The sequence below is a fragment of the Talpa europaea genome (genome assembly GCF_964194135.1).
Source record: "Talpa europaea genome assembly, chromosome: 14".
Classification (NCBI taxonomy): Eukaryota; Metazoa; Chordata; class Mammalia; order Eulipotyphla; family Talpidae; genus Talpa; species Talpa europaea.
This window is the reverse complement of record NC_140082.1, coordinates 48,588,847-48,603,778: the sequence shown is the minus strand read 5'-3', so window position 1 is coordinate 48,603,778 and position 14,932 is coordinate 48,588,847. Positions and strand designations below refer to the sequence as shown.

General features: G+C 44.7%; 1 protein-coding gene across 1 annotated transcript in view; it reads left to right on the top strand.

Moving 5' to 3' along the window:
- Nucleotides 1-14,119: 14,119 nt before the first annotated feature.
- B3GALNT2 (beta-1,3-N-acetylgalactosaminyltransferase 2) overlaps nt 14,120-14,932 on the top strand; it is a gene marked incomplete at both ends in the record, with an annotated part of 47,392 nt that continues 46,579 nt past the window's right edge. Inside the window, one exon of the mRNA XM_084254033.1 lies at nt 14,120-14,231. Within this exon, the coding sequence (XP_084110159.1) occupies nt 14,120-14,231 (112 nt within the window). The remainder of the gene's footprint in view (nt 14,232-14,932) is intronic.

The following is a 14,932-nucleotide window of genomic DNA, read 5'->3' as shown; positions in this document are numbered from 1 at the left end:
TCCAGCAATTCCACTCCTAGGTATTTACCCAAAGGACACAGAAACATTAATTCAAAAGGGTACCTGCACCCCTATGTTTATAGCAGCACTATTTACAATAGCTAGGCAATGGAAACAACCCAAATGCCCAAAAATAGATGACTGGATCAAGATGTGGTACATATATGCAATGGAATATTACTCAGCAATCAAAAAAGATAAACTCATGCAATTTGCGGCAACATGGATGGAGCTGGAAGGGATCATGCTCAGCGAAATAGCCAGAAAGAAAAAGAAAAATACTGGATGGTCTCACTCATAGAAGGAATTTAGAAAACCTAAATAAGGGACCAGGAAAAAGACTAATTATAATAAAGTAAAATTCAAAATCAACAAGCAACTATAAACCAGAGACACACTGGGTGGGGGGGGGGAGGGATTAGGGTCAAAATAAGAGGGGTTGGGAATTGTATGGGAAATATAACCAAGATGAAAATGCATACATTGTGCAAAAGTGAAAAATGATGTAAAAAATATATAAAATAAAATAAATAATTTTTTTAATTTGGTATCATTTGTAATCATTTTTAAAAATTATAACTTTTATTAGCAAGGTCTATCAAAAATGGACTTGACTAAAAACTTCTTTATACAAATAAGAAATGTGTGCTTATGGAAGTTCATGTGCTGACATAGAAGTGGTAAAATTAATAGAAATTATTCTGTATTAGGAGAAAGTTCATCTCAAAGGTAAGTTGACTGTAAAAATGCATCACAAGGAACATAATTTATAATTGTTCAAGTAGTGTTTCCTCTTTGAGAACCAATAGAGATGTTTCTCTTTTTGTAAAAAGGTATAAAATAAATTTTCCTAAAGTAAAATCTTAGATGAAATCTTCTGTGGCTAAATTAACCTTTGCCAGTAGTTGCCACACCCCCACCAAAAACAGACGAAAGGAGACAAGCATTTTACTGCCACCTACCGTTAGGAAATATGATAGCCTGTTAGGAGCAAAGAGGACAGACTTGCATGGAGAACCGAGGATAACCATATGTCCTGATTTATAGGACATATATCAAAAATCACATGATTATTGTTGACTTTTTCCATACATCATTTAAAATACTCAAGTTTTCCTTATATCTCCCACCTAAATCCATACACATTTCAATCTGATTCCACCTCCCAGCTCCATGTTTCTCTTATATTTACAACCACACACTTTGGATTTCATTGCTTGTTATTGTTTCCTAAACTCAAAATACACTCCTTTGTCCTAAATACTCCTCCAAGCTGCTAAATACTTTCCAACCACCCAGTCGGTAGACACTTTCTGTCATTGCCTGAGTCTGTTTGGTGGCTGTCACAAAATATCAGGCTTATAAATAACAAAAAATAATTTCCTCACAGTTCTGGAGACTGGAAGAATGAGCTCAAGGGCCCAGCCTGGTGGGGTTGTGGGGAGAGCCCTCATTCAGGTTGTAGTCAGCCAACAGCTTGTCAAAGTAGGGAAAAGAGAACGACCTAGTTGCCGGAGGCACTAATTCAATCACGTGCCCTCCACCCTTATAACTTAATCACCTCACAAAGGCCCTTGCTCCAAATACCAACATGCTGGAGATTAGGTTTCAATATATAAACTTCAGGGGACACATTCAGCCCATGAGTTTTTACACGGCCTCCTGTGTGGCGGGCACTGAGCACAGATGCTTACGCTCCGTCTCCATTCACCTTTTGTCCTCTGTAACTAACTCTTTCTCCTGTTTGCCTCTGGTATTCCAGCTTCTCCTCAGGAGCCCGTAGTCACGGGAGTCTATACTTCGAAAACACAAACAACAGTGTCAAACAACACTACCTCAATTTTAAAAAAAGATGGAAAATGTACAGTCATGCGTCACTTACTGATATTTGAGTCATCCCCTCCTCATGACAGAGGTCCTGAGAGAGGCTCAGCGTGTGGAAGGAGGTGCCCACCTGGCTTGTGCAATTCACCCTATGATGTTCCCACAATGACAAAGTCGCCTGATGACGCATTTCTCTGATGTATTCCCCTTGTCCCATTCAGGACACATGACTGTAATTTCCTCTTCCTCTGCCTGATTCTACATGCCAAAGGCTCTGTTCATCTTTGCTCTGCACAGTATCCCCAGGCAACCATACCCCAGGAATTTGACTATAATCAGCTTGATAAGGATTCCCAAATTCATGCAATTATTCAAAAATATTTATGGAGAACCTATAAAATGTTAGTCAGCACTCCAGGTTCTGGGATAGATCAGTGAACAAATGGGGTGGAGGGAGGTCCTGCTCTATGTGGACATAAGACAATACACTATAAGCAAAGAAGTAAATTGAACAATATGTTAGAGGGTGATAAGTTATATAGAATAAGGGAAGTCGTGAGCGGTTGGGGGGAAATTGCAGTTTTCAGTGGAATGGACAGGGAAGGCTTCATTGAAAAGGTAACAGGTGACTTGAAGGAGAAAAAGGAGTAAGTCATGAAAATATCTGGAGGAAGAGCAGAAGGTATAAACAATGCAAAGATCCTGAGGCATTAACATACATGTCGAATTCAAGAGATGGCAAAGAAGCCACTATGGCTCTGAAACAAGTGAATGGGCAAGTGTAACCAGGACGGTGGTTGGAGCTACACAAAGGTCCCAGGTCTCATCAGGCTCACAGGCCATTGTAAAGACTTGGGTTTCCCTGTGAGTGACCTGGGGAGCCATTACTGGGTTTTAGGTTGAGAAATGACATAGTCTCATTTACTCTTCAACAGAATCATTCCCTTGGTCAGGTCCCCAGGGAAACAAAACTCAGGTTGTGCGCAGGAGGTTTATTGGGGACAGCTTTTGAGAACATTCGTAAGGGAGTGAGGAAAGCACAATTGGGCAGAAGGAGATGTTGAGCTGTGATGCACTTGTAGCCGAGACCAGAGTTATTGCAGATCTTTTTACCCCTTTTTACTAGTTATTGGCCTCAGGTGGGGAGGGCAAGGCAGTGGCCAGCAACAAAGAACAATTCAAAAGAAGAGCTTAAACTGAGAGGCAGCAGCAGTCAACACCCTCCATCCTGAAATTGGGGTCTGGGTGGTGCTCCACAGCATCTCCACAGCCCACCCCTTGCACATCTCAGACCTAGTCTGTTAGTGAGCACCTGGAAATACTCCTCCATCTTCTTTTTGGCCCCTTCTGCTGCAGGTTGTCTCAACATCTCCCTCTTCAACTGTGTGTGGTAGATTTCTCTCACCTTCAGCCCATCTCTTCTCAGCACAGCAACATGAGTGATCCTGATAAAACCAACCATCAAGTAACTACTTTCCGTTCATTTCAGAGTAAAAGCCAAAATCCTTAGCATGCATCACATCATATTGTTGCTTGAGACTACAGCTCATCTCCTATTATCCTCCTCTTTCTTTCTTTTTTTTTTTTGAAAGATTTATATATTTATGCATACAAGAGCTGGGGTACAGGCCAGAGGTGTGGGGGGTGAGAGGCTTCACCAGAGACAGAGTGAGGAACAGAACAGGAAGACTGAGTGAAATACACTGCTGAGGGGAGCAGCAGGTGAGACAGGAGAGGTCTGCTGCACCATGTGGGTGGCTCGCTGGCCACTGGGGATAGAATTCATTCTGCAGAGGCTGCGGATTGCTTCATAATGTGGTGCTTAACCCCTTGCGCCACCAGGGAGGCCCCTATTCTCCTCTTTCTTGACTCTGCTCCCGTTACACCTGCCTCAATTCTCTTCCCTGTATAGGATAATTTGGCAGCATCTAGATTTGTACTCTCCTGGGAGAAGCCCTGAGCAAGTGGCATCATCAAAATGCAAGAGTCAAGGTACTCTAGGCTGACATGTTGAACTTGGTGGCACAAAAGTTTGACTTTTGTAAGATTATCAATAGCAACATCATAAGCACTAAACTTACAGTCATTCAACTTTTGGCAAAAATAGAAAAAGAAGTAATAATGGAAATAGTGCACATTCCCTGGGTAGTGTGTGCCCTAGGCAAAGGATGCCACTAAGTCCTGAAAGCTTTAAAAAACAATGACTTTGAAAAATAATGGGAAGGCCTCCCTGGTGGCCTAGGGGCTGCAACCTGAGTTCGATCCCCCACCAGTGAGCTGACCAACACATGGTACAGCAGACCTCTCCTGTCTTGCCCGCTGCTCCTCTCAGCAGTGTATTTCAGCCAGTCTGCCTGTTCTGTTCCCCACTCTGTGTCTGGTGAATCCTCTCACCCCCGTGCCTCTGACCTACATCCCAGTTATTCTATGCAAAAATAAATAAATAAATAAAATCATAAAAAAATAGGAAATTTAAAGTTGTCCCAACTACTAATAAGAAAGGTGACCTTTATTGTTTAAATGACCAGGGAAGATGATTTCCTTGAGGAAGCTGCAGAGAAATAGTATTGATAAAGAATTAGAAGAATGAAAAATAACCTTTCTACAGAATTACATAAACCAAACCATACACACTACATTTTAGGCTATTTATTATCTTTTCAAGGGCAAGTCTGACTTCACTGGTTGGCAATAACAACTGGACCCTGTTAGAGAGAGAAATCAGCAAGAAGTGATCCTCACAGAGGAAATGGGCCAGGCCTTGGAATACCAGTGAGGGTGTTGTAGAGCAACCCCGATACAAAACGGGGTGCCTGACTGTGGGTCCTCACCCGCGCGCTTAAAAGGACTTATCAATGCTCTACTGCAGGCACACGTGAAAGGTTAATAAAAGGTTTATTTACAAGGGAAGGGGAAATGAGGAAATATACAGCTCTGGGAGAAAAGCGGGAGACAAAGTTTTAAATGAGTCCTACCCGATCCGCCGATCTGGAACCCCAAAATGGCGCTCTGAGAGCTGGCCGCCAGCCAGGAGCGGTGAAGCCGGGAGGCGAGCGATCGCGAGCCAGAGAGAGCCCTAGGCCCACGTGTTTGGTTTTTTATATCCAACCTGGCTGCCCAACTCCACCCTCAGGTCCCAGCCACCCTCCCCTTGGTGGTGATGGGATTTGTCTTCCCCAATGTCCTGATGGTTTTAGTCTGGAGTGGGGGTGGAGTCCACAAAGCCTGTATGGGATTAACTCAGGACATCACTTCCCCCTAACAAGGGCACTGGTCTTCGTGCACCCAAGGTAAGAGAGGGCCAGTAGGGAAATTATTGGTAGGCCCCGCAGGCAATTTTTTCTCATATCTGGGCTTAAATTTTCCTTTTTTGCATTGCATTTTCTTAGCCTAATCATAACTAAATTCTGTTACCTATGACAGCCATATCTTAACCTTGATTTGGGGAATAAAGGAAAAGATATGTCCATATTTGGGGTGAAAGGAGATGTTGTGGCCTAGAGGGTCATTGTGGACAGAGGTGGTTGGTGGAGAAAATCAGAGCAGTAGCCTCGATCAGGAGGTGGTCAGTGATGGTGATGAACTTTTGGAAAAGCAAACACTCTGGGACACACAGATATTTAGAATTTCCGGAGTTACACAAGGTAAGTGCACAGAATACATTCTTGGGGTTCAAAGGATCTGTTCTCCTCCATTTCCATCCCCAGAAAAGTAGAAACTTTGGAAAAATTCAGGAGATATATATACAAAAAGAAATAACTAGTGTCTAAATCTGGAAAAAAAGATTGCGGTGGGCTAAAGGAGGATTCTAATATAATATTTGCTTATATTTGTATTACTTGCGTTTATTATGACAAACATTACAAAGTATTATAAAACTAAAATCATTCATGTGTTATAGTGCTGACATAAGGATAAATTGATATAAAGATGTGACTCAGAAAAAACAATGTTATATGTACATTTTATTTATTTTTTTTTTAAGATTTATTTATGCAAACAAGAGCTGGGGTATAGGCCAGAGGTGCAGGGGATGAGAGGATTCACCAGAGACAGAATGGGAAACAGAACAGGCAGACTGATTTAAATGCACTGCTGAGGGGAGCAGCGGGTGAGACAGAAGTCTGCTGGGCCATGTGGGTTAGCTAACTGGCAGCCCTGGGACCGAACTCAAGCTATATGGCTGGTGATAGCTTGATAGCACTGTCTTTAACCCCTGCACCACCAGGGAGGCCCAATTGCAAAGGTCTGAAATGAAAGCCTCAAAAACAAAATAAATGGTTTGTCTTTGGTGTGATTTGATTCTTTCTTTATATTTTTCCATATATTCCTGCTGCACCTCCCCCTGCAGTGACCTTTAGGGCTAATGGCTTTTGCCAAGGTCCCTAGGTCCGGCTGGGCAAGGAACCAGCGTGCAGGGGGAGAACAGCAAAAACTCCCTGAGGCAGGGGAGTACAGCAAAATTCCCTGAAGACATGGATAAGACAGAAGCCTATCAAAGGATTACGAGCACCAGGAGCTAAAACCTTATCTCCTCTTTCTAGAACTACAAACTTTATCTCTTCATTGTCTTTCTAAAACTTCCTTCTTTCTTCTATAAAGGTCATTTGTTGTTAATTAAAAAATCATATGAAATCCTTAACACAAGGCTGACTCAAATGAAACGTTACTAAACCCTGTAATAATTAAAATATAGTATAGGTGAAAAAAGTAGTTAGTAAAACAAAAAATGCTATCATATAGCTTAAAAACAAAACTAATGGATTATCTACTTAAGAAAGAGGCTAGGTCCAGATGTAAACCACTCAGCGATAAGCTAAATCCATTCACTGCTCCTGTATATATACTGGCGACTAACTTAAATAAAATTGCACTCAGATTTACACTCTCTCTTGAAGTGTGTCTGTTTGTCATTTCTTCAGCTGAATCCCTGACCACCCTGCGCAGTCTCTCAACCCTGAGACGGCCTCATCGTTCACTGCTGTGCTGGTCCGCAGCATATTCCAAATTCCTTTTTATAATCATGAATAACTTCCATAGTTGGGGGGAAATGTCTTTCCTAGAGCCTCAGGATAACATTGAAATTGGCAAAACAGGAAGGGCAGCTCTTCTGCCTACATGTGACTATGCAGATGCCTCTCTTTTTTTTCCTTCTCCTATAAACCTGTCCTTTTAAAAATGTGAAAATAGGGCCTCCCTTGGAGGCGCAAGGGGTTAAGCACCCCATTATGGGGCGGTCTGCAGCCTCTGCAGTGTGAGTTCAAGCTCCAGCCGGCCTGGGAGAAACCCACATGGCGAAGCAGACCTCTCCTGTCTTGCCTGCTGCTCCCCTCGGCGGTGTGTTTCAGTCAGTCTGCCTTGCTCTGTCTCTGGTGGGTTCTCTCGCCCCCCGCATTGTTGGCCTCTGCCCCAGTTCTTGTGTGCATAGATAAATAAATCTTAAAAAATAAACAAACAAATAAATAAATGAAGGAATGAATGAATATAAAAATAAAAATGTGAAAATAAAATAAAATAAAATCAGCATTCCTTGGCATAACATTTGATGCTAATCTGGCCTCTGCCCTCTTCTTAGCATTCCCCAGTCTTAAGTTTCTTAAGGTCACACCAAATTTCGCTAATTGTGATGTCATCACTATCTTGGGCTCATTTGCTTTTACCATTTAATTTTTGCCTAGGTTGCTCTGGAGTGTCCTTACAACTTTCTGGTCTTCTGGATTGGCCTCTTCAATGTCAAGATCTAGTCTGGGATTTCAAGTGGTAGCTTCCTCCAAGGTACTTTGGGAGTCAGATCCTTCCTGCTCGGTGCTGCCAAACATTCTGGGGTTCCTTTCTCATAACACGATAGCACTGCATTGCCATCAGGTGTCAACCATCCAGGTTTGACTTGGTTTGCCTCTTTAATTTTAATTCTGTTACCCTTTTTTTTTTTGTGGGACCCTCGCCTGGCGGCTGGGGAACGAACCGGTGCTACAGAGGCTGCGGGCAGCCTCGCAGCCCAGTGCTCAACCCCTGCACCACCAGGGAAGGCCCTAATTCTGTTACCTTTTTCACATCTTAGACTATGAGTACCTTGACTGCGCAGTCTGTAATCTTGGTGTTTTTACTTTTTTATTCTTTCCATGGTACGTACTGTGTCTCTTATGGTCTTTACACCACTTAGTCTTGAGTTTACTAGGTCAATGACAGGCACACTCATTAGATCAGTAGGTGATACAGGCAGCTCCCCTGGGATGCATCAGATATGAAGATGTTTAAAAAGTTATTCAAGACTATTTTTGTTACAAGACTGGCAGAGTACCAGTGAAGTTTCCCCTGCAAGTTAAAGCATTTTGGTAATGAGAAGGAACAACATCTTAATTAGTTAAATATTAGGATGGTTTTGTTTATTCCTCCCTTTAGTGCTAATTGTAACTTGGAACAGTTGTTTAAATACCGCTCTTTAGTACTGCAATCTGCCCCATTTCCGTCCCCTGCTCCCAACCCCCCACACCTGCTCTACTTGTCATATTCTCTCTAGTACTGATCATCTCTTACATTGCTGCTGCAATACATTTCTTTACTATAGCTACAGTCTACTATCTGCCCCTACTCCTGTCACCACAGGACGGGATCTTTGTTTTGTTCATTGATTTATTTTAAGTACCTACGAAAGTGACTGACACAGAATAGATGCCCAATTAAATATCTATTGCATGAATAGATCTGTCTAAAATAGAAATAATTCCTCTTTTTAACTTATAATCTTTCATCATAAAAGGAAAATTTCAAGATATCAACAGAGGCCTTTTACTACGTTTCTTGGAGATAAAAAAAATAGGGCACCCTAAGTAACAATCAATGATTACTTTCTTGATTATTTCTTTAATTGAAATAGAGACAACAGAGCAGCATAGTTTCTAAACAAAGATTTTCTAACAAGAAATCTGTAGACATTATAGTCTCCTTCCTTATTGTGATATGTAAGTAATCTTCTGAGAAAGAAGCACATAAATCTTAGTGATAGACATTTGCCCAAGACACATATGATCACAACTTGCTAATTCCATGTTTCCCACAAGAAGGAAAAATTGTTCTTTTTTTTGTCTTCAGGGTATTCAGGGACTATGGAGTATACGTATATGTAAGACTCTACAAAATGGTTTTGTTACTGGGCAAAGGGTCTAAAAACTGTCGTCCAATCAGAACCTCTCACACCATCTCTGGATCTGGCCACGAACCATGCTTCTGCTGCTGAAGTTGCGGGCCAGGGTGGGGTGGGTGAAAGTCAGCTGCCCATAAGCTAGACAGAAAGGGCAGTTACTGTTCTTAGCCGCTCCAATGACACAGAGCAAGCCCATACACATTGCTTCCCACAGAAGGCTCCACAAATAAGTCTCTGCCCTCCACTCCCCTCCCAGAAGCCTCTTTGCTCAGGAATCAGGGGTGGAGTTTGGACCATGGCACTGCACAGGCATCATCCCCTCCAGAGTGGGCAGTGTCTGTATATTGGGGGTGGAGTTCAGCTCCTCATCCTGAAGGAAAAAACAACCAGGTTTACACCACCTGGAGTCTCCACTGAAGGCCCAGGGGTGCAGTGTTCAGCTGCCTCAACAATTTGAAACAGCAGTATTTCTCAAATTTGTAAAATATATTGTGGTAGCTGGCATTTAAGATGATCTCCAATGATCCTTACCTCCTGGCATTCACACCCTTGTGTAGACCCTCCCACAGTCAACCAAGATTGGTCTGTGTGAGCAACAGAATACTACAGAAGTGACAGTGAATTTCTTCCAAGGACTCAACATTGAAGGTAATGCAGCATTTGCACTGGCTTCTTGGGTCTCTAGCTGATGAGGAAGCAAGCCTCCATGGTGTCAGAACAGTAAAGCAGATCTTTGGAGAGACCCACTTGGGAACTTAGAGAGGCCAAAAGGTAATGCCAACCTGCCAGACATGTAACTGAGCTACCTAGGAAGCAGGTTTCAAAGCACCTGTCAAACCTTTGGGTAACTACAGCTCCAGATGACCTCTGCCTGCCACTTTATGGAAGAACTTATCAGAACTTAGTTCCCAGATTCCCAACCCACAAAAATAGTGGGAGAGAATAAAAATCCTTATTTAGGAGTTTTAGAATAATCTGTCATAATCTGTTGTGTAGTAATAGATAACTAACAAATGTGCAATTCCATTTTCAAGGGAAAAATTATTTCTAACAACATACTAATTTTTTTTAATTTTACTTAAGTAAGTATAAACAGCATAAACTCCTTAGGCTTGTATCTTTTATACAACTATTAAAACAACACCGGTTTTGTTTATTTATTTATTTTTAAGGATATATTTTATTTATTTATTTATACAAGCACTGGGTACAGTCAGAGGCGCGGGAGGGTGAGAAAATTCACCAGAGCCAGAGCAGGGAGAAGAGCAGGCGGACTGACGGAAGTACACTGCTGAGGGGAGCAGCGGGCGGCAGGAGAGGTCTGTGCGCCATGTGTGACCTTCACCTGGCGGCCGGGGATCGAACCGGTACTCCAAAGGTTGCAGGCAGCTTCGCAACCCAGCGCTCAACCACTGCGCCACCGGGGAGGCCCCCCAACACAGGTTTTAAAATACTGCACAGGCAATATTTTGAAAATCAGATTTAAAAAAAAAGTAATTTTAATAGAGTTGTTTTGCTGAAATTAAATTGCCACTTGAAAATTAAACATAGATGATTTCACTCATATGTGGAATATAAAGAAACAAAGCAAAAGGCCAGACAAAGCTAAACCAAAGAAACCCTAGAAATCTGACTGCAGAAGTGAGACTGCCAGAGGGTGAAGGAGGGTAGGGGACCAATGGAACATGGTGGAAGATATGGGTGCTCTGGTGGTAGATGCGGTGTGATCCTATACTCCTATGCAGTGTTGTAAACCAACATTACCACACGCACACACAGAAAAATAAATAAAATAAAAATAGAACTAACGTATGATCCAGAAATCACACTTTTGGGTATTTGCCCAAAGAATATGAAATCACTAATTTGAAAAGATATATGCACCCTATGTTCATAGCAGCATATTCAAAATAGCTAAGATATGGAAACAACCCAAGTGCTGGAAGACAGAAGGATGGATAAAGAAGATGTGGCATGTAGACCAACAGAATACCAATCAGCCATAAAGATATAAAGTCTTGCCACTTGCAACAACATAGATGGGTCTAGAGGAGATTATGCTAACTGAAATAAGTCAGAAGGAGAAGAACAAATACAGCATGATTTCACTCAGTCGTGGAACATAAAGGGGAAAAAAGCAATCAAGCAAAGAAAACAACAACAATCTCTTAGACTCTGTCAACAGCATGGTGGTTACCAGTGGGGTGGGGGAGGATGAAAGATGGATAGAGGGGACTGGCTTGGGTGTGGTGAGATATATACATTTGCTGAGATAAGAAACTGTACACCCAGAACCTATACAGTGTTGCAAACTAATGTCACTTCAATAAAAAGAAAAATAGGATTAAAGACAGACTCCAAAGGTGGGGGGTGGGGGAATAAATTGCCATGAGACTCCTAAGACTACAGAGCCTGGGACGCATCCTACCGCACTGTTCAGTTACTTGCAAAATTTATTTTAAAGATTTATTTATTTATGCATACAAGAACTGGGGTACAGGACAGAGGTGTGGGGGTGAGAGGATTCACCAGAGACAGAGTGGGGAACAGATCAAGCGATTGATCTGCGGGGAACAGCGGGCAAGACAGGAGAGGTCTGCTGCGCCAAGTGGGTAGCTCACTGGCCGCGGAGGGAACTCGTGCTGCAGCAGCTATGGATTGCTTCATAGTGCTGATGCTTAACCCCTTGTGCCACCAGGGAGGTCCTACTTGCAAAATTTACCTTTAATGCCTTTAAGCCTGGTGAAGAGCATTTTCTGTGGCTTTCAGTCAAAACTTTTCTCAACACTATAGTTACCTTCTGATTTCACAATTTGCAGAAACTTATGAAACAAAACTAAACTTTAAACCAGCCACTCATTTTTATCCTCTCCACCTTTTATTTATTTATTTTTTTAATTAATAAATTTTATTTTTATATTCCCCATACAATTGCAATCCCCCCATTCTGAACCCAATCCCTCCCCTCCAACCCCCCAAAAAGTGTCTCTGGTTCATAGTTTTTGTTGATTTTGATTTTCACTTTCTTATAGTTATTCATTTTCCTGGTCCCTTATTTAAGTTTTCTAGATCCCTGCTATGAGTGAGACCATCCGGTATTTTTCTTTTTCTTTTTGGCTTATTTCACTGAGCATGATCCCTTCCAGCATCATCCATGTTGCTGCAAATTGCATGTGTTTATCTTTTTTGAATGCTGAGTAATATTCCATGGTATATATGTACCACATCTTCTTGATCCAGTCATCTATTTTTGGGCATTTGGGTTGTTTCCAAAGCTTAGCTATTGTAAACAGTGCTGCTATAAACATAGGGGTGCAGGTGTTCTTTGGAATTGATGTTTCTGTGTCCTTTGGGTAAATACCTAGGAGTGGAATTGCTGGATCCTGTGGAAGCTCTATATTTAGTAGGTCCAGAAATCTCCACACAGCTCTCCATAGTGGTTGGACCAGTTTGCACTCCCACCAACAGTGCAGAAGAGTTCCTTTTTCTCCACACCCTCGCCAACATTTGTTGTTGCTATTTTTTTTAATATGTGCCATTCTCACTGGTGTAAGATGGTATCTCATGGTAGTTTTGATTTGCATTTCCCTGATTGCAAGTGATGTTGAACATTTTTTCATATGCCTGTTGGCCATTCGCATTTCCTCTTCAGAGAAGTTTCTTTTTAGTTCCTCTGTCCATTTTTTGACTGGATTATTTTCTTTGTTGTTGTTGAGTCTCATCAGCTCTTTGCAGATTTTTGTGATCAGTCCTTTATCATTAGTGTTGGGTGCAAAAATGTTCTCCCAGTTGGTGGGGTTTCTCTTTGTTTTTGTTGTTGTCTCTTTTGCTGTGCAGAAGCTCTTTAATTTGATGTAGTCCCAGCTGTTGATCTTTGCCTTCACTATCACTGCTTTGGGTGATGTGTCTGTAAAGATGTCTTTGATATGCAAATCACGTAGTGTTTCGCCTATATTTCCTTCTATGTATTTTATGGTTTCAGGTCTTATGTCTAGTTCTTTAATCCATTTTGAGTTGATTTTTGTATATGGTGTGAGGTAGCTCTCCACCTTTTAAACATCAGTACCATGACCAGCTCCCGTCTACCCCCAGTGCTTTGTAAGTGCACTTCTGCACTGGGCCATCTGAGGACAGGAGGAGGCACGGGCCGGGGCTGGGTCTGCACGACTGGGGCAGTATTTTACCTGGAAGTCCTTCCCACAGGTAGCTGGGAGATCGCGTTGACCACCCCCTGGGCCTGCAGCTGTAAAAGATTTGAAGCTGGTTCTACTCCCAACTTCACAGCGCCCGTTTAAATCTGGGGCACGTGGAATTTTACCCTCGATTGAACCGTAGCTGTGGTGTTTCACAGCTTGATCCCTTGGTGCGATTTTACTCCTCCTGAGTTCCTAGAGGACAGAGCCTGGCAAAGAGCCGGGTACACACTGCACCAGAACTAATAACTTGATGATTCACAGCAGAAGACACTGGCATTCGGTTGCCTCGTCCCGCTCTTCGAGCCAAGGCGACGTCAGCAGGAGTCCATCTCCCACAGAAAGCAGCTTTCTGCATTCGGGAGCTGAGTGACTTAAAACAAACCATTCCTCTAAACACAAGGCAGCGGCAACATTCGCCTCAGCTGTGCTGCGCTCAGGGCTCGGGCCAGCCCCTGCGAACCCCACCGCCTTGCCCTGCCTCCCCTCGACCGCCAGGTGGCAGCAACTGGCGCGTGTGCTTGCGCATGCTTTATATGGGGCCTCGCCCTCGCTCCGCGACCGCCGAGTGACGGAAGCGAGTGAGCGCGATTATGGGAAATGTGGTTTCTGAGCCTCGGCATGATCAGCGCGCCCCCTGCTTAGGCCCTGAGCGGGACTTCAGCTCCCAGCAGGCCGGCGTGCGCGGGGAGGGCTCGCGAGAGAAGTGGGCGGGGCGAGTGAGAGAAAGGTGGGTGGGGCCGGGGAGGCCAGGCGGCGGGGGCGGGGCTTCGGCCGGCTGAGGCGCCGCCGCCCTCGGTCTGAGGAACCTGGGACTCGGGTCCCGGAGCGGGTGGCGCGCGGACGGCGGCGGGCGCGAGAGCGGGCGCGGGTCTCGGCTCCTCAGGCTCCCCGAGCGCTGGTCCGCTCTCCTCTCCGCCGGGACGCGGGAGAGTCCGGCGCGCGGCGGGGGCGGCCAATGCGAAACTGGCTGGTGCTGCTGTGCCCGTGTGTGCTCGGGGCCGCGCTGCACCTCTGGCTGCGGCTGCGCTCCCCGCCGCCCGCCGGCGCCTCCGGGGGCGGCCCCGCAGGTGAGGACCCGGGCTGGGCGGCCGGGCCGGGCCGGGCCGGGCGCTGCTGCCCCGGGCGCCTTCCTCCGCGAGCCCCTCCGGGAGTCCCGGAGGCGGGCGCGGGCCGAGCGCGGAGGTCCCCGGCCCGAACAAATGGCCCTTTTCATCCGCAGGGCAGTAAAAGCGGGTAAAGTTGAGGGCGCTTTTCTCTTTGTGTGACCCCGCGGCTTACACCTGCCTGCTGGCCCTTTCCGGCCGCCAAGCCGGTGCCCGCAACTCCGAGGGCTGCGGCTGCCCCTCAGGCCTGGCTCGAGGGGTCCCGGGGCTGCTCACGCCCCGGCGCGGCTTGGCAGGTGGCGGTCTGGCTCCCCAAGTTGTTGGCCCTCGTCGGGTGAGACTTGGAAGCCCTCGTGCCCTGGGTGATGTCTGTGCGTGGTTCTGAAGGGAGCTGATTTGGCTGGGAGCGAATCACTGTGCTTGGAGAAGATACTGTGTGTTGCGTCCTTTGAAAAGTCTGTTGTGGGTCGGCTAAGCAGAGCTAGCCTGGGAATAGGGCAAGGCTGCGAGTGGAGTTGCTCCTGGGAGTGTGGTTTTCAGAGTCTGCGAATGAAGTGGCCAGGAAAATAGCGAGTTCTTTAGCCATCATGATCCATTTGCGCTCAAACTTCCTCTCCGACGGGAATGAAATCTTTGTTCTTGTTCCCTTCACACCCCAGTGGATC